We start from the raw sequence: 25,397 nt of genomic DNA, 5'->3' as shown, positions 1-25,397 counted from the left end.
GGGTTGTGTGTTGGCACTGGCTTTGGTAAATATGGCATATTATACACAGATAATGCCGTTTTGATTTCAAAATCCCCAATGGGTCTGATTTTTTTTTTAAAAAGCATTCCAAAACTAATACGTTTTTTAGTAAAAAAGGTGTAGAGATATACTAGGCCTAATCAAAATAAGGGTCTCTTCATTTAGGAAATGGAAACTAAAGAAATTAGATCTCACTCCCAATGGAAACACCTTTGAGAAATTACATGTTATGGTTATTTGGGAATATGACTATCCATCCAGTGTAACTGGCATGACTAAATCGAGAAAAACACTTTTTTTTATGTCAGGCAACAGTTCAGCGGTTCTCAAATGTGTTAATGGATCTGACAACAGGGATGTTGCCTCAAACCTGAAAATGTTTAAGAAGCAAGCACTACAGTCCTCGCTTTAGGGGACTGAGTTCCGGGCTACTCCTCTCACCCAAACAAGCAGCTATCGAAAATATAAAAACTACATTTCCCAAAATGGTTTTACACTTACCTAAATTATTTAGAACTGGGTAGAATGAACATTTAAACTATGGCTGCTTTTAAACCGGGAATATTGGATTCGTTTGTGGTTCTCACCACATTTAGACAGATATAAGAGCCCCACACTAGGACTTCTGAATGTGAATGGCCGAGCATTCCTGCTTAGTTTAGACTTATAATGAAAATGTGTAATATGATAGAGAGCCTGTACATCTGGGATAACCCTGGATGTAGGAATTCCTTCATAGTGTAAATAGCAATGAAGGCATATAAATCAAAGCTGAATGAAGTCATGTTTGGGAAATGGCATTCAACTTCATTAGCACGAGCATGTCTGCGGATTCAGACTGAGTGAGGTTGGTTGCGAAAAGTGTATTGATTTAATTGAACACCCTCATTCACCCCCTAATTATCTTAAAACGTGCCCGAGTATATTATGGAAACTTTGGAATTGGGCAAATTCGAGCAAAAGTGCTATGTGTGAAGTTTCTAAAGAAACATTTTAACATTTTTCATTCATTTGTACTTTATGTGATGTTATGTTATGTTGATGTATACCATGCACCGCTACCACCCAAGGGCACGCTTTGCCCCAAAAGACCTGATGAGTAATCATGGGATTAAATATTCATATCAGGCTGCATGTTTTTTTTAAAGTAGCCACAGCTCCTGAAGCCATCTTTGCAGTTGCAAATTATATATGTTAATATAATTTATGTGAAGTGCAAAATGAGAGGAACAAATCTCAGTAGAACAGGTAAATACTGTTACAGTGAAATTGAAAAGTTCAAGAGTTTCAGGACCTGATGGTTTTCCACCAGGTATTTTAAATCTAATCCAGATATGTAGTCCATAGTTTTAGCATCTTTATTCAAAAACTGTATTAACTTGTCCACAATACCTCTGTTTTGGAATTCAAGTTTAATAATACCCATTTATAAAAAAAAAAGGCTGTTGTACAAACCCTAGTACATATCGCCCAATGTGTTTATTGGATGAGTCTGGTAAAATATTTTCCTCCTGTTTACTTCGAAAACTACAGGGCATTTTGAAAGGGTTTGAGAACTCAGATAAGTGGTTTTGTTTTAAATATTTTGTAGCAGGAAACCGGTCATGCTAAAAATTCACCTTTGGTTGTAGCTTTTCTGTATTTTAAAGTTGCATTCAATACTATTGACAGGGACTGACACTGGAAGAAACTGTTTAGTAAAATAAAACCTGGGGGCCCATTAAGACTAGTTATGATTTTACAAAGAATGACACAATGCAAGTGAGAGACTCAATGGGCAAAGCACACTTACCGAAATAATTCTGATGGCAAGAGGAGTGAGACAACGGTTTATCCTTGCTCCTTTTCTTTTCGATCATTACTTGTCAGACCTTGGCGAGATATTAGGGAAACTGGATATTTACCTTCCAAAGCTTGGCCTATTGAAATGCTTGTGGTTAGCATATGCAGATGATGTGATCCTCCTGGACAAGATAACAATGTGGCTTCAGTGTAGTTTGGAAGTTGAGTAAGTACTCCCAGGAAAAATGCTGTAGAGTTACATTTTGAAAAAATTAAAATCATAATTTTGAAACCTGTAAATTACCAAAACAATGGAAATTGCAGGCTAATAAATGAGAAGTAGTGGGTGAATTTATATATTTCGGTTTTCCTGTTTTTTCTAACCCCCCCCCACTTCACCCCCCAAAGAATCATGGCAAAAGAGGAAAAAACAAGGTAACTCCCGCTTTGACAAAAAATAAAATCATCTGATAAGTATGGTGAATACTCTTGCCTTCTATTATTACAAATGTATAGTGCTACAGTAACTCCCAATATAACTTATGGTATAGTATAGAAATAGAGAACAAATAAACTAGAAGATACATGTGGGGTTTATCTCTGGGAAACCCGGTACAAATAATTAGAACAGAGTTAGCTATAAGCTTGCTAACTGCAGTTGTAATTCAGAGAAGGTGAATGATATTTGCCAGGATCAAGTATGAGCAGGTGGCTTAGAATATGTATGATGGTACCTTGAATAGACAGTACCACAAAGGTGGATGTAAAATGATCAGTAACTTCTTTAGTGAAGGTCATGACTTCCTGGCATTGATACATGTCAAAGAAGAATATGTGGAGAACATAGCCACATCTTTGGAAAGGTTGTATGTAATAAAAGTGACCTGTGGATTGTGAATGCAGCTTCTTACAATTGAAAAAGCAGTCTTCACTTACTGGTAATCTATGAATATTGCTGGGCTTTAAACTTTAAAGAATGGGGGAAATATTGTATGAAATGCCCTAATAAGATGATGGCTAAAATATGAGATTTATATTAAACAAAACTCCTCTCTTATGAAATAATTGGAGCATAGCAATAAGTCCACGTAGACTGAAAATATATTAAGACGAGATGCACATCAAAACATTACATCATTTTTGGTCGGTTTGTTAACAATATTATGCATTTAAACGATTAAATATTATTGCAAAGACTAATGTTAGGGAGTCAAGTTGGAGTGATAATTGGAATATATACATTTTGGAGTTTGAAACAACAATTTGAATAAGGAGTCTGTCTAAGTGACTGTTGCATGTACAAGAATAACATATTCAGTGTTATGAATTAAATTAATGTATGTAACATTGATGCTTATTGTGTAGGGAGTTATATATATATATATTGAATATGCAACGAAGTTTTGTTGGATAGCACATGGAACATTGACTAGGTTTTTCTCCTTAAACTCTGGGCAACTATGGAACGCAAAGAGCTTCCCATAGTTTTGCTAAAGAGGACTTGTTTGTTTTAATGACTGCCCTGTTAACTGCAGCAACATCTGCTAATATCTGGTGGGTTCATGCAGTAGTGAAACCTTTTTTTTTGTTTAATGATTTTTATTAATTATTTAATAGTAAAACAGTGACACAAACGACTAGAACAATCCATTGGTAGAATAACATGAGTAGGTGAGGTAACCAATAACAAGGGCATCGCAACAATGTAACACAGTAAAGTGGTAAATATCCTAGTTTACTTCTTGTCCTACAATAGAACTGCAAAAAAAAAAAAAATAGAAACCTAGTATTGTACACCCTGCGCTCAATCATTAAGACACGTGTAATTTGTGAATACAGTGTTTTGTGCATTTTTGTACCTAGACGTTGCCATATGTTCGCCTACTCTGCAAATGCCCTTGTGTGTGAAACTCACCCATCTTTTCTAAAGTTATGGTTGGTGATAAACGAAATCAGACAAAAAGACTAATGTGTAGCATGTGAACTTTCCTTCTAAAGTATTTTCTTTGACTGTTATTATGTAACTGTGACTGGCATGGCAGCATAGGTACAATCATTAATTGATTGCCATTCTACATGCATATTTAAGAATTTCAATACAGGGTTCATAATGAATTATGACATCTTTACAAAAGAATTTGTGACAAGGTGACTAGTATTGTAATGTGTTGGTTAGATGCAATCTTTTGCTGTTCAGTAATTTGCCTTTTAAAAAAACACGCAGCGCGAGCCAGATGGGTCATCCATGATGAATGAGATGCTAATTTGCACAAGTATTTGTTAGCTGATACATGTCTGCATATAACTTTATTACTGCTTATTTTCCCAATGCTTTTTGCTTAACGTTTTTTTTTTTGTTGCCTATTTCTGCTTACTGCAGCGTGTCAAGCAACAGATTGTCACACTACCAGTCTGGAAGGTAAAGCCTGCATTCCATCCTCTTTTCTTTGGGCAGACACCCTTTTACAGGAACGTGTCTGGGTTCATTTACTAACAATCAGTGCTTTGAGCGGTTGTTTTTGTTGTTTTGTGGAAAGCACTATTAAAACTGCGTTTACATCCGTCAAGTGCATCTAATACTTGTGTTTTGAAGCACTCCAAGTATGGTTTGGTATAGAGAAGGCAAGTTGGAAATACTTTTCTCATATAGGAAAGCTAACCTACAAGTCTTTTTTTTCGTTTCAGCATATCAAATTATTTTTTGTTCAATGTTTCAGTCCAGTTGCCGACTGAACTGTCATTCTTGTATAAGTGTTAATGGAAGTGTTCAAATGTAGAATCCCCTTCAACGTTGCTTGCTATGTGTATTCCTGCATCCTTCCCCGGTGTATCGTTTGTCTGATCTGCTGCCGTTGACCGAGGGGCTCTTGCGTGCATTAAAATGTTTATAAAACTGAAGTTAAAATAGTTTATTAAAAATGCTGGAGATACGCAGGTCCTTTCCCGCCACATAGTCTAGAAGGGAGTAATGTACTTTACTAATTCCAGTCCTAGAATGGAGGTTAAGCTCTTTGTTTTGTTAGCACCAGGAGCAGGGCTGCCAACTACTCGGAACATTTGAAACACCAATTGCGTGATCTGCAGGCAGGGACGCCCTTGTGGCCTTCGAGCCCGATTTGGTTTTTGCAGATGCTCCCTTATCCCATCGACTGAAGGTAGGAATGAGCAAAGCATCCTCCGGTCATGGTATGAGGCTGACGGACAAGAGGCAGGTAACTCTACTGGTGTGTCCAATGGCTTCAAGTGAGAGGCCATTGATGGGAATGGACCATAAACCTCTCCTACACAACCAGGCACGGCATCCTTTTAAACTAAAGATTCCTCCGCTCTGCATGTCCGTTTCGTACATAACATCTTGAAGTACATTTGATACCCATCCCGCTGAGATGGCTGGGTTTCCTCTGTGGGTTGTGGCTCCTCTCTGCAAACTATAACATGAGGAAAGGGGGGTGGGGGTTTACTTCTGATAAAGAACTGTTGTATTTTTATCCAGAGAGGCCTGAATGTATAGCATGTTTGGGTCCTAAACTGAAGAGTTCTATTTTTGCTTTTTGACTGCAGTTTCCTGTGTGCACGTTTCTCGTGTGCTTTTTTGGATGTCTTTTTCACCGATTTATTTTTTAAACCGCCCCCTTCGCCCCCCATACCTCCTCTCTAACCAGTCCCCCATCCCATCCCTCCGACCTCCATTTGGCGAAAACACATCAATCAAAAGTGCTTGAAGAAAGTGCACACAAGGAAGCTGCAGTGGAAATGCAAACGCAATACGGACTGAAGGAGGTTGTGGTTGACAATCGAAAGAAATAGGAGCCTAAAGAAGTAACTTTCAACACTAGATTTGACATTTTATGGATCACATTAATAAGGACCTAGTTGAGTTAGAGAATCTTATTTCTTCTCTAAGATCTAATAGTTTCTCTTGAAAATACCAGAAGGCTTATGCATTTTTCTGGTCATAATGAAAGTATAAGACTGTATAATACATATGTCATCAGAATCAACTTGCACTGAAGAACGTATTCGATTTTCTCAACCAATTTGCTGATAGTGATCAAACTATTTGTACCCGTGATGTTGACCGATGTTCACGAGGTTAGCTCAGGTTCAAAGGATTCTCTATATACTGGAAGTTTTCTTGCGTCCAGGAGATAACTGGTATATGTTTCTCATTATTTGGTCTCAGATTGTCGATGGGAAATTTTGTATAATAGTAGCCCAAATAATTTGGTAAAAGTCATTTCGATTGACACTTTTTTCGGCTTGTCCTGGCTCTCAGAATTTGGCAACGTATGGTTTTGTTCTGTCTCTTGAGGATGTGGCCCTGCATTATATATTTTCCATGTGTTCCTGGAACATAGCTGGACTTAAAGCATTTAGGAAACCCTGACTTAAAACATGAATGATGTATACATGCAACTTGGAGGTTTTCACTTCATTTACTATATTGACAGAAAAAAATAACTTCAAAATACAACATTTTAATCTTTAATTCTAAAAGAGCAGAAAGAGTCATTTTGTCTGTTACTTGAAGGAGATAAATCTAGAACAAGTAGCAAGATGAACATATCTGGGAATATATTTTGTACACCACATATAATTTGTGATTCCTTATAATGACGCATATATGAAAATCCTGCTTCTTATAGCGCAGATAAAATAAATAGATGACGGATGCAGCAATTGTTCTGTTTTGCCCCATCTCAAATTTTACTGGGGAAACATTGTTCCCTGCTTGATGTATGCAGCGGAATCTCAACCGCTGAGAGCCCAATGGAATAAACTGCAGGGTACGATCTGGAGAACAGTTTTAAATCTACCCAAAGTAATCCTGATCGTGTAGCTATGATGCAAACTTGGATTAAGATCTCTTGAATCATACTGGCAGTGGAAATCCTTGATCCTGTATACCAAGGTGATGTTACCCCCAAATGACTTGCTTTTTACAAAATCATTTGTGAACATGATCAATCAGTCATGTGCGGTTGTAAACAGTTGGGTTCAAGAGATACAGATTCTAATGCAGAGCATGGACGCGAAGGACAGTGTTCTGACTGAACGTCATTTAAGTGTCAAAGCTCCAACAGTTAAACTAGATCAAAACTAGAGATGCAATTTCAAAATATAAATAGATATATTGTTCGTATCTAACTGAAAAAGGCACTGGTTTCATCCACTCCTATTTAAGAAAATCTCCCAATTGCAGGTGAAGGTAGAACTTTCACAGGTTCAGGCTTAACCTTCACCCCACCCGCAATATTAGTCAGAGCCGATGTGAAGGAAGAGTTGGGTATTGCAAGCAGATGGCAGTGCAATTAACGCTAGACCATCTGATCTTGGCTTGCCAAAATTTGCAAAAATAAATGCATGTTACACTTTTCCAAATTCATAGGCTCCTATGTAAATAATTAAACAGAGATCTGGAGAGGATCATGAGTTGGATTAAAATTTCTCTTTGCATTGTTGTGATGACTTTAATCAATGACGTTTTACGATTAGATTGGTATAATAATGCACTCGGACGGAAATAGGATCCCAAATATGAAGGCAATTGCAAAGGTGGTATTATTTGAAATCAGGGTTGCAATGCCTTCCATCGAACATTTTATTTAATGTGTAAATTATTTGATTGTTTTTAGTGAGTCGGATAATTAATTTTATTGGGAATCTATGATGTTGATATGGTTAAATGTAACTATTGTATACGATTGTAGGTGTAAAAGGTTAGATTGATAAACCAATAAACAAAACAAAAAAGTGTATGGCTGAATAGAGGGCATATTATTGGGTGCTACATAATTGAAACCCATGAGGTTAGATCTTCAAGTTGGCTTCCCCTATATATTGGTTTTAAAATAATATGTATGTGCCTTGTGTCCTTGTAATATGAAGTCTGCTAGTTGCAAACTACATACATTTCTTCATCACAATGCTTTGATCCCTCCAAAAGTTAACAATGTTTTTGTTATAGGGATGTTTAATGCAAAATGCACATTTTCAATGGCAACTGAAGACTTCTTTTCCATTGATGCCTTATATTGCATTCTGATGAAGTTTTCACTCATCCTGGAGTTACAAAGAAAGGGCAGAATTGAGTTTCGTTATTGTATTCCAGTGCTTAGGCACAAGTAGAAAGAAGGAAAGAAAGCAAAAAGAACAACAAGGAGGTCGATAGACAACTAAGAGAAAGTAAGCCAGAAACCGAAGAGGGCGAGGAGAATAGAGCGGGATTTGAGATGAGAGAAAATGATGTGCTAAACCGTGAAGACATTTGAAAACAATACATCGAACATTTAAAAGTGAATGGGCTTCAAAGGATAGCTAAGACTAGAGAGATTGAAGGTAGAAACACTTCAGGCTGGAATTCAGATTCATTGAGCCATTCGAGAAAGTGACTGACAGGAGTAAAGGTGAATGCTGTACTTGGAGGCAAGGTTACAAGAGCCATTTAAGAAAGTGATTGAAAGAAGACGTACTGCATGCACATTTGGAGGTAAAGTTCCTGAGGAACCATGATTACTGTAACTTAAAGTGAAAGTACCTAACCCCACTTGATAAAGTGACTGAATAGAGAATCACTGAATTCTGCAACTTGGAGTCCAGGTTTCTATTGTTATCAGAGAGACAGAACTGAGACCGTGGTAATGCCTTATGATGAAGTCACTTGTCAAGGGGATCCAGAGGCTCTGGGAAACAACCCCTTGATGTGGTCTGCTATAGATGGCAAGAATGTCAAACCAGATATTATGACGAAGCAGGATTACCCAGGGTCCCAGCCTGCGCAGTGAGAATTGCTGCCATACGAGTACATTTGTCTCTAGCCCCCATATTGTCTCGCGTGGAATGCAGACCTCAGAGTTGGCAAGTTGCTCACAAAGCCAGTCGTGCTTCAGCTTGTTCGCTCAACACATGCTGAAATTCGCAGTATGCATGATCAGTCTTGCTGACAGGGCCGCAGCAACACCATGAAAAGCCCGCCTGGCTCCAAAATAGCAATGGTGGTCTGTACTGCTTTTGTCCTAACAGTCAATTATTGGACACAATAGACAAGGAAAGCCAGAGAACTTTTTGACATCATCACCTTTTTATTTGGTAGGTCAGAATCTGCTCGTATGTCCAAATCTGCATCTTTTTATTCTAATTAAGGTAAACTTATCTGACTTGTCATGGTCCGGTCAAAAGAGTTGTGGCATGGTAACCCTTGTCCCCTGACAACAGCCTGTCTCGCCTATCCTCTCCCTTACTCTCGCTGCCATCTACAGGCTCCCCGGATCCAGCTCCCTCTTCCGCTCAGAATGGGCAGACCTTTCTTCCTCTCTTCTTGCCTCCTCCCCCAAACCTATCTTCATTGGGGACTTTAACATCCATCTGGACTGTATGGATGTGACTACTGTACTCTTTCATGACCTCTGCGACTATCTCTCCCTCACTACCCTTCCCTCTGGCCGTACCCACTCTGCCGGGCACTCATTGGAGGCTCTCATCTCAGCCATCCCTCTCTCCTACCTTCTAACTACACCTCTCTCTCGGTCTGACCACTCTCTCCTCTCATCCCACCTGGAGCTCCCCTGTCCCATGACGATGCCTCTGCCTGCACTGCCACTCTCCTTCTCCGTCATTCGACTGATGAAGCGCGTGTCAGTCGCTGCATTTGCCTCTACCTTCATCCCTCCTCGGTCCCCTTCCTTTGACTCTCCTTCTGACTCTGATCTTGCTAGCCTCCATAGTTCTATCTCCAACACCTTGGGCATCCTTGCCCCCATCATGAGGATCCCCATGAAGCCTGCCTCCAAATGTAACTCTTGGTATGACTCTGATTTAGCAGCCTTGAAACGCAAGTGCAAAGATGCTGAACGGAAGATAATCCTAGATAATCCTCTGACAAACTGGCTTGCCACCTACTGCCAGGGGCGTTGCTAGGGGGGGGCTAAGGGGGCTATAGCCCCTGATCTTTTGGTTGTAGCCCCGGATAGAATCTCAGGAGCTACAGCCAGAAGACTAGCTAGCCCCCAGTCCCAACAGTTCTGACATCTGTTTAGCCCCGGGTCTTTTCCAGACCTAGCAACTCCCCTGCCTACTGCAAAGGCAATATCATCTCGCCATATGCTCTAAGAAGAGGGCTCATGTCCGGGCCGGCATCACTGTGGCCACCAATAATATGGCTGAACTGTAAAATCTGCGAGCAACTTGCCAATCCCACTGCAGTCCACTCTTCTCCACCTCCCTCCCAGGCCCTGTGTACTGCACTGGCCACCCACATTTCCTCCAAAACTCCTCTCACTGTCATCTGCTCCCCTATCCCCCACCCACCTTCTGTTGGCACTGTTGGCCCCCCTCTCCACTACCCCTACTCTCCTCCTTCTCTCCCATTGCACCAGACAATGGGCCTCATTACATGGTAGGCGGTAACCATGGCGCTATTAGCGCCAAGGTTGCCGCTGGTATTTTACCATGTCCGCCTTGGTGGATGGCGGAATTACCGCCCTACTCCAAGGTGAGCGGGGGCGGTAATTCCCCATTCACCAAGGCACTTCCCCATTCCCATTTTTGCCCCCATAGGGCTCAATGGGAATGGGGAAGGCGCTAATTACGGTACCGCAAATTGCGGTACCGTAATTAGCACCAAGGTCCCTTTGCGGGCCCGTTCCTTAACGGCTGGTGAAACCAGCCGTTAAGGTCGGGTCCCGCAAAGGGACCTCGTAGTAAGACGGTAAGGGTTTACCGGTACCGGTGCCCTTACCGGTACCGGTAAACCCTTACCGCCTACTGTGTAATGAGGCCCAATGTCTCTAGAGTTGTCTGACCTATGAAAGTCTCTTCTAAACCGGTGCTCACCTGCTCTTCCAGAACCATCAAGGACAACATCGCCTCTCTCGTACAGACTTGGCTGACCTCTGTAACCGTTCCCTTCCCATTGGCTCCTTCCCACAACCCCTCAAGCACTCATATGTGCACCCTCTCCTAAAAAAACTGTGTGCTGACCCTTCTTGCCTGGCTAACTATCGCCCTATCTCCATCACCCCTTTTTTGGGCAAACTCATGGAGAAGCTGGTCACACCCCAAATGACCCTCATCACCGAAATGGCTAGTTGGTTCAATAATCACCAACACTTGTGAAGACCTGCTCTCAAACCTGGACTCAAACACTCCCTCTGTTCTGATCCTCCTTCGATCTTCTGACTTTGACCCAGTCAACCACTCCATCCTCAGAAAACGTTTCTATGATACCCTAGGCATCACAGACCGCGCACTGGCGTCGCTGACCTCCTTCCTTTCAAACATATCCTCCCAAGTGCAAATGGGTCCTTTCTTCTTCTCCACCTCACTCTCTACCTGTGGCGTCCCTTAGGGCTCTATCCTAATCGTCATGACTCTTCAAAATCTACCTAGCCCCCCTGGCCTACCTGATCTCCACTTTCTCCCCTCACTTCCAGTGTTATGCAGATGACACACAGCTCTCCTTTAAGCTGCCATCCTCTTCCTCCTCTCCTTCCTCTCTCATTCCTGACTGCTTGACTGCTATCCAGAACTGGTGCTCTGCCAATGAACTCTGCCTTAATGCCAGATGCATAACCAGCTGACTAGAACCGGCAGGCGGAAGCCAGCTCATACCCTTCCGGTTAAGGCCCGCAAGGTAAAGGCCCTATTCCACGCCTGTTCCTCCTATTTGCAGTCTCATCAAGGAGCGGGCAGGAGCCCCTCTCCCTACAGCTACAGCCTCACAGATGGCTGAAGAGCTGACTACGTCGTCCGCCAACCCTGAAGCATCCCACTGCAGGCACTCTCCGTGTGAGGTGAACACATCACAGCCTGCAGCCCCCATGAGCTGCAATGCCCATCTGAACGCACACGAAGCGCAAGGCATCCATTAGAGTTGCAGAACCTCTCTCACGGCACCACAACGAGGCTCGACAAGTTGCCTACCAACGTTTTACAGGCGCATAACCAGCTGACTAGAACCGGCAGGCGGAAGCCAGCTCATACCCTTCCGGTGAAGGCCCAGAAGGTAAAGGCCCTGTTCCATGCCTCTTCCACCTATTTGCAGTCTCATCAAGGAGCGGGCAGGAGCCGCTCTCCCTACAGCTAAAGCTTCACCGACGGCTAAACAGCTGAGTACATCGTCCGCCGACCCTGAAGCATCCCACTGCAGGCACTCTCCTTGTGAGGTGAGCACATCGCAGCCTGCAGCACCCATGAGGCGGAAACCTCATAAATTAATTTAACCTTTTTGCCTGCAATGCCCATCTGAACGCGCACAAAGCGTGAGGCATCCATTAGAGTTGCTGAACCTCTATCACGGCACCACAACGAGGCTCGACACGTTGCCTAGCAACGTTTGCAGATGCATAACCAGCTGGCTAGAACCGGCAGGCGGAAGCCGGCTCATACCCTTCCGGTGAAGGCCCGGAAGGTAAACGCCCTGTTCCATGCCTGTTCAGCGTTTGGAGGCGCAGCGCTGCATCCGCTCTCCATCCCACCGTGTAAGGCCCAGCGCAATCTGCTTTCACACCTAAACCTCAGAAGGCGTGACCGGTCCTCGTAGAAAGGACAGAGGCCAATACTGTTTTCGCTTATCCTTGCCGCAATACGGCCAAAAGGTGCAACCTCTCTCCAACATGTTCTGCTCCTCTCCAGCACCGCTCCCCATCATGCGGTAAGTGGCATCATCGCGCGCCTCACGACCACTCCATCTTTACAGAACTCACTCTGCAATGCCCACTTTGAACGCCGAGCTGTCCACCCTAACCTTGTGTTTACCTATTTTTGTCATCAGGCCACCCCGATCCAAGCCAATGGTGCACACCTTTGTGCTCAGACCACACTGCCCATAGTGATTGTGCCTCATGTTGTTCGTATGACACACTGCTCCATTTTGATTGTGCCTGATGTTGTTCGTATGACACACTGCTCCATTTTGATTGTCCCTCATGTTGCTTTTAGACCACACTGCTTCATTTTGATTGTGCCTCATGTTGCTTTTAGCCCACACTGCTCCATTTTGATTGTGCCTCATGTTGCTTTTAGACCACACTGCCCATAGTTGAATGTGCCTCATGTTGGTTTTAGCCCACACTGCTCCATTTTGATTGTGCCTCATGTTGCTTTTAGACCACACTGCTCCATTTTCATTGTGCCTCATGTTGTTTTTAGACCACACTGCTCCATTTTGATTGTGCCACATGTTGCTTTTAGACCACACTGCTCCATTTTGATTGTGCCTCGTGTTGCTTTTAGACCACACTGCCCATAGTTGAATGTGCCTCATGTTGTTCTTAGGCCACACTGCCCATTTTGAACCTGCCTACCACTGTTTTTAGGCCACACTGCCCCATTTTGAACCTGCCTACTGCTGTTTCTTAGGCCACACACTGCCCCATTTTGAACCTGCCTACCGCTGTTTTTTAGGCCACACTGCCCCATTTTGAATCTGCCTACCGCTGTTTCTTAGGCCACAGTGCCCCATTTTGAATCTGCCTACCTCTGTTTTTTAGGCCACACTGCCCCATTTTGAATCTGCCTACCGCTGTTTTTTAGGCCACAAAGCCCCTTCTTGAATCTGCCTACTGTTGACTTTGGGCTACTCTACTCAATTTGATTGTGCCCACAACTGTCCCCAGCCCACCCTGCATACAATCATGCCCATAGCTACCTGCAAGTTCTCTGCTGCTCCTACCATGCTGCTCACCCTCCTGGCAACACTCGCTGCTCTCCCACCCTACACCGCACTCCCCCCTCATACCTACTCCGCCAAGCCCCTCCACTAATCCCACTCAACCCACTGCCATGGATACTTCAACTACAAACACACCCATCACTAACAGACGCACCCTCTGCACCACCCTGCATTACAACAAGGTGTAGACTGGAAAGACTTAGAGCTCGCACACTGACTGTGGAATTCAGCACACAACCCTCTCCCATAGCACACAGAAACTATAGACTATGCTCCCGCTCTTTCAAACACACCCCTCGCCCTGAACACTCACACACATGCAAACCATCACCCACCAACCAAAGCAAACCCCACACTGCCACCACACACGACATATCAGACACCACTGCCACCCACACCTCCACTAATAACACTAACACACACCTCATATCAAATGTGCTCTCCTCAATGTACGCTCCCTCCCAGCTCATGTATCAGAAATTCACAACCTCATAACCAACAACAACATTGACCTATTAGCCATCACAGAAACCTGACTACATAAAGCATCAGGCCCCGCCATTGCACTTGCACTACCACTAGGCTTCACCATACTCAGACAAGACAGACCTGAACGAGTAGGAGGCGGAGTAGCCATCATCTACAAAGAGAGCCTCCAGCTTCAACTTGTTAGTCACTCCTTGACCAGCAACTCTGACCTCCTATTGGCTAAACTCACATTGTCCCCCAAAAGCACCATCAATATTTACGTACTATACCACCCCCAGGCTTCACCCTAGACTCTCAGGAAAACATCATCCACATACTCAGTAATAATATCAAAAGCTCCACAAAGACCCTCTTACTAGGAGACCTCAATTTGGGATACAATGATGCTAAAGACAATCCTGCTGTCATCCTCACTAAGGAACTTAGTGACTTAGGCTTCATCCAGAAAGTAGAAAGTTCCACTCACTCTAAAGGCCGCATTCTAGACTGAATCGCGGACCATAACTGCCTCTCTACCATCACCTCTAACACCTCCCTGCCCTGGACCGATCACAACTGTATTGAATTCTTTGTTCCCATCGCCAAGAGCCACAAAACTCTGACCCCTGCAACCGCACAACAAGTAAGAAGCTCCAAGAAGCTAAAAGAGGACAACCTGCGCCCTTACCTCAACATCCCCGAACTAGCACCCCCCTTTGCCAACAACCCTAATGTTCTAGCAGACATCTACAAAGATGTTATCACTAAAGCTATTAACGAAATAGCACCACTCGAATGGAAAAAAGAAAAGAAATCACTACACACCAACTCTTGGTTCACTGTAGAACTGCAGTCATTGCGCTCTTGCAAAACAGCAGCATTAAAACATTGGCAAACCAACCCTTGCAACAGTGCCAAAAACGAATTCAACATAATCTCCCACCAATACAAAACAGCCATCACCACAGTCAAAGCCAACGCTTTCAACACACACATCTCCAATGCTAAATCGCACTCCAAAGAAATCCTCGCCATCTTCAATGAGCTCATCTCCCCTCCCAATACACCTGATGAAATAATCAAAGATGAAGCCTGGTGTGTTAGTATCCAAGCTGCCATGTTACACAAAATTGACCTTCTCCAAAAGAAAATCAAGGACCATTGCAAAGCCTTACCACAACAGACAGGAACTAAGCCTACCAACTCCACAACTGCCTCTTCCAAGTCCGCCATACCTGATTTCTCCTTCAGGGACGTCACTGAACTAGAAGTAATCAACCTACTCAAAAACCTCAAACCCTCCCTCTGTAAAGGTGACATATGCCCACCCAAGCTCATCAAGGACTGCGCAGACTGCTTTGCACCGCTCTTCACAGCATTCATCCATGCGTCCTTCAAATCAGGCATTATCCCGGCCAGCCTCAAAGAGGCCTGGGTCTGCCCTCTCTTAAAAAAAGATGACTCTTGACCCCCTAAAACCTAACAAATCCAGACCGATAACTACGGTGCCATTCCTTCTGAAGTTACTGGACAAAGCCACTCATAGCCAAATCCAACACATTCTAGTAACTCACTCCATCCTAGGGACCAAGCAATCAGGTTTCCAGAAAGGACATGGCACTGAAACAGCCCTGGTGGATCTAAAGAATCAGATCACCCAAATCATGGACAAAGGAAAGCCAGCTACACTGACCCATTTTGAACCTGCCTACCGCTGTTTTTTAGGCCACACTGCCCCATTTTGAATCTGCCTACCGCTGTTTCTTAGGCCACACTGCCCCATTTTGAATCTGCCTACCTCTGTTTTTACTACTATTCAGTCTTTGTTCCTCTCTCACCAGGATGTGGGCAATGCCCTTGCGGAAGGCCTTCCGACAACCACCCTGGCACCCTGAGATGTGTCATACATGTTGAACCATGACGGATCAAAGTACCACATCACCTTGACCCTCATCCTACTGCTCTGGCTCCCGCTGCAAGCACATATCACCTTCAAATCCTGCTGCATCATCGACAAGGCCATTGCCTTTAAGTCCCCAAGCTACCTCACTGAGAAGCTCAGCATCTCTGGAAACTCAGCATCTCTGGAAGAATACAATCCACCAGAAGTAAAGACATGCACATCCCTGGACTCTGCTGGTGCAGGAACAAAGAACCAAAAGACAGGCCTTCTTTGTTTACTTCCCCAGACTCTGGGACCTCCTCCCCATCAACATGCAATTTACCTCTTTTCCTCTCCATTTCAGGAAGGACCTGGGGACCTGATAGCCTTCTTCTTCAAGGAATGATTCCTTCATAGGACCTAGGTCCACACACCCTCTGCTACCCACCTAACCTAAGGCTAGGTGATCTACTTCCCCCTGTGTCCTTCCCTGCTTTTTTTCAATGGGTACTTCCCACTATGACTGTAAAGTACTCTGTTGCTTCCCAAAGCTAGGTCTGCGCTCAATAAATACCATATTAATAATAATGATAATAATAATAAAATATACTAAATGTTACGCTCACCTGGTATCCACAGGGATGCCACCCAGCCGGGTTACTCCCTGGTATGCTTCTCAGTTTTGCCCAGATGTGGTCTGCAGGGAAGGTTCTGCCTGAAAATACAGGAGGACTGGGTTCAGGACTGGCCGACCGGGGTAAGTATCCTCCCTCCACCCCGTATGATTTCACCCCCTCAGGGGCCCTCTCCTCACCTTGTGGTAGAGTTAGGCGTGCTCTCCGTCCTGCCTTCTTGCAGGGCGCGTTGTCTTTCGTGGGCATGTACGGTCCAGTTTCTTCACTGATGCTGGCCCGTTTGATATCGTTCAGGTAGGTCTTATTGCTGTTTTTTAGTATTGTTGCTATCCTGCATTCCTCTCTTGTTTAATAATGTCTCTTTTTCTCCCTTAGGTATGCGGAGCTTCAGCGCGACAAACTGGCTTGGTTGAGCCCCGCTGGTAAATGATGGTGCTTTAAGAGCGCTATGATGCGGTAAGTAAGCGCTATGCGCAGCGCTGCGATGGCTTGCCTTTGCTAACCTGTTTTGTCTTCTTTCCTTGCAGGTCGCAGTGTTATTCAGCGCGTGTGGAATTTTCCGGAGTGGTGCCAGCCGAGAGGCGACCAGCCAGGTAAGCCTTTTGAGCAGTTTGTAATTTGCAATGTCTCTTCTGCTTTCTTAATGTTGCCTCTATCTTCCTCTTTCAGGTTGTGCAGTCTGGGAGGCGTGCAGATCCAAGGAAAGCTGTTCTCAGGAGCTGCAAGTAACTAAAGATGAAGACAGCAGGTAAGATGCTGCTGCTAATGATGTTCCTTTTGTCTACATGCAGGTTCTGCTTCTCCGAGGTTCGGGAGTATAGCTGGACACGGTGAGGGTCACGTTGCAAGCTGCAAAGTAACGCGAAGCATGTTGTCTTGCTCGGGTGTGGTTTAAATAGCCCCAACAAAATAGTCCAGGTAAAGTAGTCCCTAGGCTGCCACACCCAAAACACTAGACCGCATAGCTTGGTTCTGAGGAACCAAGCTATGTGGATGCCTCCATGTTGGCTGACAACACAATAAAGTAGTTCCCAAGCACGTTGTTTTTCATGGTGTATGAGCCTGGCGCCAAGAGGGTTTGGAAGAGAATTTCAGGCTCTAGAAGCCCGAGTCCTGACTCCACCTTGCCAATGGGTTTGCCAGAGGGGGTTTTGGGCGAGGGTCGTGACACTAAAGCACAGACAGCAGGGAAGGCTAGTACCTGTTATTGTGACACAATGAGGTTGCAGAGTGGCTCCAGGAAGTGTCAAGGATTCCAAGGCCTGCCATCTGTCTCAGACTTTATGTTCACTTTTCTTCCACCTATGCCAGGAAAAAAGGGTTTGTTATCCGTTTCTTGTGTGGGCGGTCACTACACAGCTGCAGATTTCCAGACACACTGCCTTGAGTGCTTGACTCAAGAACACCGTTGAGATGCCTGCTTCTATTGTGATGAGCTATTGGTACAGGCACTCATCATTGATTTCAGTGCTGGGAGGCAGTCTTTTGATGTTCTGCGCGGAGTCACCTTGAGGACGCCATCCAGGAGGAGAAACGCTGCAGAACAGTAAATATTACTTTTTATGACTCCCCATGTGGTGACCTCTTCCTAGGGGTTCCTGATCCCAAGAGGGACAGCCCTGGTCCTACCGCTACGAGGTTCCCTGCAAGAAGGCTTAACTGGATTTTGAAACGAGCTATGAGGCAATCCCCGAAGATCCCCGCTCTGGAACTAAAATAGACAACAGCAAAGCAGAGGTTGCCAATTTAAGGGTTACAGTTACCAAAGAACCCCCCAAAATTCCCCCTACAAGGGTTCAGCGGACCCCTGCAAGCGCTTAGGTACCCATTAAATAAAATACACCATGGTTGACCCTGAGGTTCCCTCACCTAGGAATAAACAATGAACCCGCACAGCTGATGTTCCCTCTAAAAGGGCTAAATCCTAGGAAGGTCAAGATATCTCATTCCAGGCCAACTACATCTTCAGAGGTATCCTTCAAAGCGATCTCCGGCGGAGGTCTACTGTGGCACTGGTGAAATTATTGCAGCCTACTGTGACGCAGGCATCATCATTGCCTCACAAAAGAGCCCATCCTGTGGAGTTACTGAAGTAGATATCCTGCCCTTATAACTGAGTGACATCCTAGGTCGATTTCCAGTGCTTCATTGGGGAGGGAACCTTTTCACCCCCAAGTGTTGAATGCTCGGCTCCCACACAGATGTCACTGCCTCCCTTCTTTAGCCTTCACATCATCTGCCCTGTATTATATGGATCCTTGCATGTGGAGGCTATCCTGGCAGCCAACTTCAAGGCAATCATGGTCCAAACCAACTCTGGCGCAAAGGCCTGTCCCCAAACCATGCGTTAGGAGCATGCAGATGAACGAAGATGCTTTCTTAGCAAAGTTAACATTAATTGAGGGACCTGTTTTGGGAAATTATCCCATGACCACAGGAACCTGTAAGAGCTCCTGAAGCATCTTCAGCACCACTTCAGGCTCCTAAGTCAGCCACACAAACCAACCAATAGATGGATCCAAAAGATCTTTCAGTGGACCCCACAGATCCTGTTGTGGACAAGACCACGCCAGAAGGAAATGAGATGCTTTCATCGGCACATTCTTTTTATCATAGGTTAATGAACTTGATGGGGTCCTAAAACCTGGTGTGAGCTCGTTCATTAAAGCCTCAGAAAAGTCAGGGAACAACCTGCAGAAGGACATACTTGCTGAAGCGAGTACAATTTGGTCAATAACCCTCTTTATTACACTGACCAACAAATCAAATTGATGTGCGGTGCAGACTGCAACAATTAGAGGAGGTCTCCTTTAAGTCTTTGCCTCAACTGTCCTCCCTATGGTAGCTGTCATCTTTCTCGTCTTCCACATCTCAAATTCCCAGTTAGAAAGACTGTGCTCCTGAAGACTTAGGAATGAATGTATTTCTGAATTCAGCTCTCCAACTCAGACAGGCCAATTCTGAGGCATTGCTAGAGGCAGTAAACCAGAAACTCTGACAACAACGCTGAGTGCCTGATGTTCATCCTAGCAGACCACTTGTATTAATTGAAGTAAGGCCTGTAGGATGCACGGGTCACTACACAGGCTCTCCTAGAGGAAGCTGTCTACCATGTGGATACATCAGAGAGAGAGATAGCTATAGGATCTGACACAGAGGCAAGTGTGGTTGTACACAATGAAATTCACTAAGGAGGTGCACGATAAGGTCCTAGATCTCTACCTTCACAACATAAACATTTTTCATAGTTCAACCAACTGAACACGGAAAAGGCGAGCACACTAATGGCAATATTTATATTAGTATTAACAGAGCCATCCACTTCCAAATCAGCAGGAAGCTCAAGGTCTGACACCCGCTCATTTGTGGATTTCTGAGATTTCCAGGCATGCCAAGCGAGGCAGCAGGATAGATTCCCAACCTCTAGTGAAAGAAGCAACAGAAAACTACCGGCAGTAGGTTTTCTCCCACTCCGCCTCCACAGCACGTTCCTCTTCTGGCCCAGCTGACAAATCTAAAAGGTGATGGTTGGGCTTGGTCCCACAGAACTGTGGGGGGGAGCAATTACATCTCCACATCGAAGCTTGGAGGTCCATCACTTCAGACTTGTGGGTCTTGTTAGTGCTGAGCAGAGGAGGACTGCCACCCCCCCTCCCTTGCCTCCATCTCAACCTCTCTTGTTGCAGATTTTCTCCTCCTCCGTGAGGGACGAAATCAGGAAGCTCATTGAGATATAATCTATACTGGCAGTTCACTTATCAGAGTGAAGCAAGGGGTTCTGATCTTGTCGGTTTATGGTGTCAAAAGTGAACCAGGTGGATATGCATACCATTTTAGATTTGGCAAGCTTCAATCTGCATTTACCTCTAGAAATGTTCAAGATCGTCACTCCAATACGGAGATTGGATCTGTGCTGTGGATTTGAAGGATGCATGCCTGCACATTCCAACTTGTCCAGCTCACTGGACGTTTCTTCACTTTTAAGTGGGGGATTCTCACTACCAATACAGAGTTCTTCCCTTTGGCCTAAATTCAGTGCTGCAAGTATTTAGTAAGATGATGGCGGCCTGTGTCCTTCCTGCGTCTCCAGTGTGTCCACATATAACCCTACCTGTACGACTAGCAACTGAGACCTTGTTTCCCACAAGAGGTGGAGCTCAACTCTCAAAAACATGTACAAATGGTGCCTTTCGGTAAACTGGGCGAAGTTTGCCTTGACAGTTGTTAAAATGGATTTTTAGAACCAGCCCTGTAGAAAGGTTCTGAGAGGCCACCCTAGTTGATGAACAGGGTAACTGAAACTTAGGTCTAGCTAAACTCCATCAAGGTAAGTGTGTACAGAGAAGTAAGACAGGCATAGTGAACTGTGGAGGTGATGCAGTAGTACAGTTAATCAACATAGAGCACTCAAGAAACTTAAGCATCACAGCAGTACAAAAATAAAATTTTATTAGGCCTTTAAATCTCTAAGCAGGGTCACAGATAGCACAGAAAATACTCTGGGCCTCATTACGAGTTGGGCAGTATCCTGGCAGTAATTGTGCCGGGATACCGCTCAATGGAATTTGCATTACCGCAACCCGTTCCGGCACAATTTGCACCAGATCCTGAGTTGCGCGGTTTGGGGGCGGTAAATCCCCATTCCCCATTGGGTCATAGGACCAATGTGGTTGGGAGGCGCTATTACCGCCAGTGATAATTGTGCCGGCAGTAATAATGCCAAAAATGGGCTGAACATTGTCATTTTTACCTCCAGCAAAAAGCTAGAGGTAAAAATGCCATTTTCCGCCCACCTCATGATTTGCCTAGCACTTAAATGCGGCGGTAGTACGGTTACTGCAGCATTTAAGGGCTCAGGCCAAACTCATGTTGAGGCCATCTGAGTCTTTCAGGCAGTGCAGTAGTTATAGATACTGCACAGGATATATAAAGAGTTCTTTGGGAATGATTCACTTGCTCAGGACAGAGACAGGTCAGTAGTTTGATCTAAGGCAGCGGCTGGACAAGGACTTGGGGAGTGGTGCTAGTATCGTCCCTCTCTCCCGTCTGTCAGGAATCCGCTGTTGCTTGTTAACGACCAGTGCCGGGACCACTCTGCGTCGCAATGCAGCCCGTTCCTGCTCCGGGCACTACTTTCTCTTCTTTCTATTTGCATTCCTTGTTGGCTCCGTTGTTCCTCCTGGATCTACCTTCCTGGCCCATCTTGTTCATTCTATTCCCCTCCTTGTCAGGCATCTTCTTACTTCCTGGGCCCCTTCCTCCTTTCCTACGCCATTTCCTGCAAAGGCAGACTTAATTGTTTCTTGCCCAATTTGTCCTGTATTTCTGCTGCAAGCCCCCCCCCCCCCCACTGTCCTCCCCCCATTTGTTTTTTTTCTGTATTGGAGGATGTCTTTTCTGTTGCCCCTTTGCCTCATGTTGTAATACTCAGACAGCAAGGATGGCTACAGACCCGGGCCAGGCTTATCTCTTTATTTCTCGGCATGCACAGAGAAGCAAAGTAAGGCCATAGTCAGATAGTTTGCGACGCCAAAACATTCCTGCAACTATGGACCCTATTCAGGCACAGGAACTCCTCCAAGCAGTACACAGTCGAACAGCTGAGAAACAGACCCTCAAAGGAGAGAATACCTCTCTGCGGAATCTGGTTTCCAAAAGGGATCTGGCTTCTTATCTATTGACCCTTCCCTTGCCTCCATGAGTTTTTGGATGCTTGTACTGTTTATTTCACATTGATTTTACATCTATACACAACAGATCAAGCAAAAGAGGGTTTATCATTTCAAATCTAACCAAGTATCCCATGGCCTGGGCTACCCAGTTTGTTGCAAGTGGACCAATATGTGAATTTCCTGCTGACCCCAAGGGGAAGTTTTGCAGACCAGTACTGTCATATTCTGCTCAGGAGATACTCTTGGACATCAAACAGGGATCCCAGGATGTTTCCTCCTATGTTACTAAATGTAAACAAGTAGTAAATGAATCCCGCTGGCCAGAAAGTGCTCAATTTGTCCTTTTCAGATCAGAACAAAGAAATAAATTGAAGGACGAATTGGCCAGGGTGGCTCGTCTGGATTCCCTTTCCACCCTTGTTACACTGGTTTTAGAATTGGAATATTGTCTACATGAACGTAGACAAGAACCTAAGAGGTACAGAGGGCCATCTTTAAGGATGTCAGTGATGCCCCCAAACAGCCCACATCTGAATGAGAACTGATGCAGCTTGGATCTGCAAGAAGGCCATTGTCTAAGGAAAAACAACACGGCAGGCACAGTCTTGGATTATGTGTGCATTGTGGATCAGGGGATGATCTGGTTCAAGACTGACGGAATGCATCTGCTCTGTGTTCGGGAAACATACCCTTCTGGTCTTAAAGGGGACATCTTACCGGAAGGGGACCATCTTTCCAACTTGCAAAACTGTAGCAAACATGACATTTCAATATACTAGCCTGTTGATTCTTTAAGTGCAGATCCAAATAGAACCAGACAAAGCAGCTTGGGCTTTCGCTATAGTCGACTGTGGAACTGCAGTCCTTTTTATGGACGATGAATGGTCTGCTTCTAGGGGAGTTCCATGGGAAAAGAAACTTGTGTCACAGCCAGTTGAAGATATTGATGGATGCCCTTTGTCCTCTGGGCAAGTCACAGAACAGTCTTTGCCAGTATATGTTGTGAAGATAAATTCCCATTCTGAGTTCTTGTGTTGGACTTCATCAAAGCCGCCCATGTGCCTGTGGTTCTGGAAATACCTTGGCTCAGAAAACACAACCCTTATATCGAATGGTCAGCAAAGACATTATTCCTAGGATCTCAATTCTGTGTTGACAGCTGTTTGGGGTCAGAGAGCGTACAACGGATTTCATATTTAAAGGCTGAGCCACCTTTGGTGGACAACAGAATCTTCATCCTAGAAAACATCTTCTATGTCCCACAAAAATACAGGGTCCCTGATTCACAGAGCGTTTTCCAATGGGGTTTTGCCATTATAAAATACTTCTGTGAATTAGGCCCATGGACTTTCTATCCATATCCACAGATTACAGCAAATTGCCACCACAATGCCATGATGATTGTGCTATAATCTTGGTACTAGAAGTCACGGTTCTTTGTGGGAAAATGTATTAATTAACAGTCCCAGAAAAATAAGCCCTTTGTGTATATCTTCTAGTCAATTTACAGAATGGTCTAATAATGGAGTCAAAATCACCTGCTGGCTCTCCTACACTTCAGAACTTCGTCCTTGTTTGGATTTCCAGGGCCTCAATCAATTCACTCATTACGGGCTTGGTGGTATATGGGCTGTAAATCCACCCAGATACCACCAAGGTGTATTACCGTTACTGCCACTAGGACCAGCGTTATTACCACTGGATTAAATGTCGCAGTTGAGGTGCAACTCACCATATATTTTTAGTCCATCGGACTAAAATGCCATATGGCATTTTGACTGGAATTACAGCACCAGTAATTCTGCTGCAGTAATTCCTGCGAAATTTGGCGGGAAGCTGTCAGATTGGCCTCCAGCTCGTAGCTGTCGGTTAATCCTCCAACTTTACCAAAGTTACCGTTGGGTGTTGCGGTAATGCAGAGGTATATGGTAATTCTTCTACATTCTACCTGCACCACCCAACTTGTAATGAGCCCCATCCCTTCCCACACATTTCAGACGTATTGGAAGCTGTGAAAGAAGACCACATTTATACCAAGCTTCATCTTCGCGATGCTTGTCATCTTCTAAAAATTGAAGCTGGTGATGAGTGTAAAACAGCATTTCGTATGCTGATCGGACATTTTGAATACTGTGTAATGCCGTTTGGGCTTTCTAATGCCCCAGCTGTGTCTCAGAGATTCATGGACCATATATTTGCTAACCTTTACCATTCATTTGTCGTTTATTTAGACATTTTAATTTATTCCACTGATCCAGTCTTGCATGTACAGCACGTTGAAGAGATACCTCCGCGCCTATCAACTAACAATCTCTTAGTCAAACCCAGGAAGTGCGTTGTTGATGCTTCTTTGGTCATTTGGGTTTTATATTCTCCGAGAAGGCATTTCAATGGACCTTTGCAAGATAGAAGCAATTATACAGTGACCATCTCCTAGAACCGTCAAAGAGATACAGCAGTTTATTGGATGGGCTAATTTCTGTAGGAAATGAATCTCCAGATTTTCTCATCCAGTCCACCCTTTGATCAACCTATTGAAAATAGTAAGCAATTTCCAATGGGCGCCCCACATGGAAGCAGCATTTAAGTCCCTAACGGCAGTCTTCACTTCTGCTCCTGTTCTTGTACAGCCTGGCACTAACTGACAATTCATAGCGGAAGCCGATGCTTCGGAATGGGCTTTGGAAGCTGTACTCAAAAAGTTTGTATAACCAAATGCACAATAAAGGAAAAAGAAAAAAGAGAAACATGTCAGCCAGGATAACAACAAACATCTTGAGGCTTATCTCTTTAAGACCTTTATGAATAGCGAGAGCAACTATTCCATCTTAGAAAAGGAGCTTCTCTCTATCGAGGCGCGCGCTGAAACACTTGTGTACGAGTGCGATAGAAATAAAATATCAATATCAATGTGGCGTGCACCGAATGGAGACACCTTTTGGAAACCAAATATCTGGTGGAAATATGTACACACCATAAAAACGTGCCACACCACCAGCAATTTCAGTGCAGAAACAGTGGTCAGGCATGGGGAGTCTATTTCTTTTAGCACCTTATGATTTTTTACATCACTTATATACACTTATATCTGTGAATATAGTTGCAGATTACCTTTCACAGAATCCTACAAGTCCTGCTTTGGTACCTACATTGCCTCAATTGCTTTTGCAGGAAAAAAAATATTTTTTTAGTTTCTCGATTTCTCCAGCAAACACATCTTGCCAAAGCCAATACACACAATTATTGAGAAACTGTAAAAGGCTCAT

At 44.3% G+C, this 25,397-nt stretch overlaps 1 protein-coding gene across 2 annotated transcripts in view; it reads left to right on the top strand.

Moving 5' to 3' along the window:
• The window catches only part of ALPK3 (alpha kinase 3), a 1,238,914-nt gene that overhangs the window by 135,916 nt on the left and 1,077,601 nt on the right, over positions 1–25,397 (top strand). Inside the window, exon 2 of one of the 2 annotated variants that reach the window (XM_069624456.1) lies at positions 4,184–4,222. The exons of the other annotated variant lie outside the window; for it this stretch is intronic. Within the exon in view, the coding sequence (XP_069480557.1) occupies positions 4,184–4,222 (39 nt within the window). The remainder of the gene's footprint in view (positions 1–4,183; positions 4,223–25,397) is intronic. 2 annotated transcript variants of the gene reach the window in all.

This window comes from Ambystoma mexicanum, chromosome 11 (assembly GCF_040938575.1).
Source record: "Ambystoma mexicanum isolate Mex_15411 chromosome 11, UKY_AmexF1_1, whole genome shotgun sequence".
Classification (NCBI taxonomy): Eukaryota; Metazoa; Chordata; class Amphibia; order Caudata; family Ambystomatidae; genus Ambystoma; species Ambystoma mexicanum.
The sequence above is the reverse complement of the archived record's forward strand: the minus strand, read 5'-3'. Positions and strand labels throughout refer to the sequence as shown.